Below are 732 nucleotides of genomic sequence, written 5' to 3'. Positions count from 1 at the left end.
TAAGGCCTTTGAAAAACCTCAATCTGGGCGCCACACAGAAAGCCGATAGTAGCGGCTGCTCAACTCCTTCGCCTGTTGAAAAAGGGAAAAGTCCAGCTGAACCAGGGAGCGAGGAAAATGATGTTAAAAATGAATCTAAATTACCAAAATACTCTAAAAAGAAAGATTCTCCCTCTTTTTTGGCTACTGTAAAGGAAGAGATAGCCAGTAGTCAGACAAACGCTGCGGATACACATAAACCTGCAAACCTTCCTGCTGGGACTGATGAGGGTACTGTGCCTCCAGCAGATGTGCAAAGCATCAGGTTGGCAAGCACCCAGGATAGACCGTGTGAAGAATCTGGTTTTTTGCACTCACCAAGCCTCAGCAGCAGTTCCAATACATCCAACAGCAGCACCTCGACGCAAAGGCTGCCTCTGGCATCATCAGGTAGAGACCCCTCTGCTCCCCTCGCAAACCCATCTATAATGAACCTAATGCTGCAGCAGAAGGACTCCTTTGAGATGGAAGAGGTAGGTGGAGATAGATGACTTTGTTTTTGCATACAGTTTACATAACTTGCCAGCTGCCAGCAGAGGAATGTTCCCTCCTGTGTAGTTGACAGTGTTTTCTTCAGGAATACTTTAAATTCTCCAAGTGATAGGACAGTTGTCGCTTTCTCTTGGTAGGCTGCTTTAATTGATCCCCGTAATGAAATAGCTTGGTGCTGCTGCCGTTTGTTGTTGTTGTTGT

At 46.2% G+C, this 732-nt stretch overlaps 1 protein-coding gene across 1 annotated transcript in view; it reads left to right on the top strand.

Annotated features, from left to right (window-relative positions):
• The window catches only part of LOC104624269 (sperm-specific antigen 2-like), a gene marked incomplete at both ends in the record, with an annotated part of 11,207 nt that overhangs the window by 6,988 nt on the left and 3,487 nt on the right, over positions 1–732 (top strand). The window contains one exon of the mRNA XM_010291597.1: positions 362–512. Coding sequence (XP_010289899.1) covers positions 362–512 — 151 coding nt within the window. The remainder of the gene's footprint in view (positions 1–361; positions 513–732) is intronic.

This window comes from Phaethon lepturus, unplaced genomic scaffold, assembly GCF_000687285.1.
Source record: "Phaethon lepturus isolate BGI_N335 unplaced genomic scaffold, ASM68728v1 scaffold55327, whole genome shotgun sequence".
In the NCBI taxonomy this organism is placed as follows: domain Eukaryota; kingdom Metazoa; phylum Chordata; class Aves; order Phaethontiformes; family Phaethontidae; genus Phaethon; species Phaethon lepturus.
The sequence above is the reverse complement of the archived record's forward strand: the minus strand, read 5'-3'. Positions and strand labels throughout refer to the sequence as shown.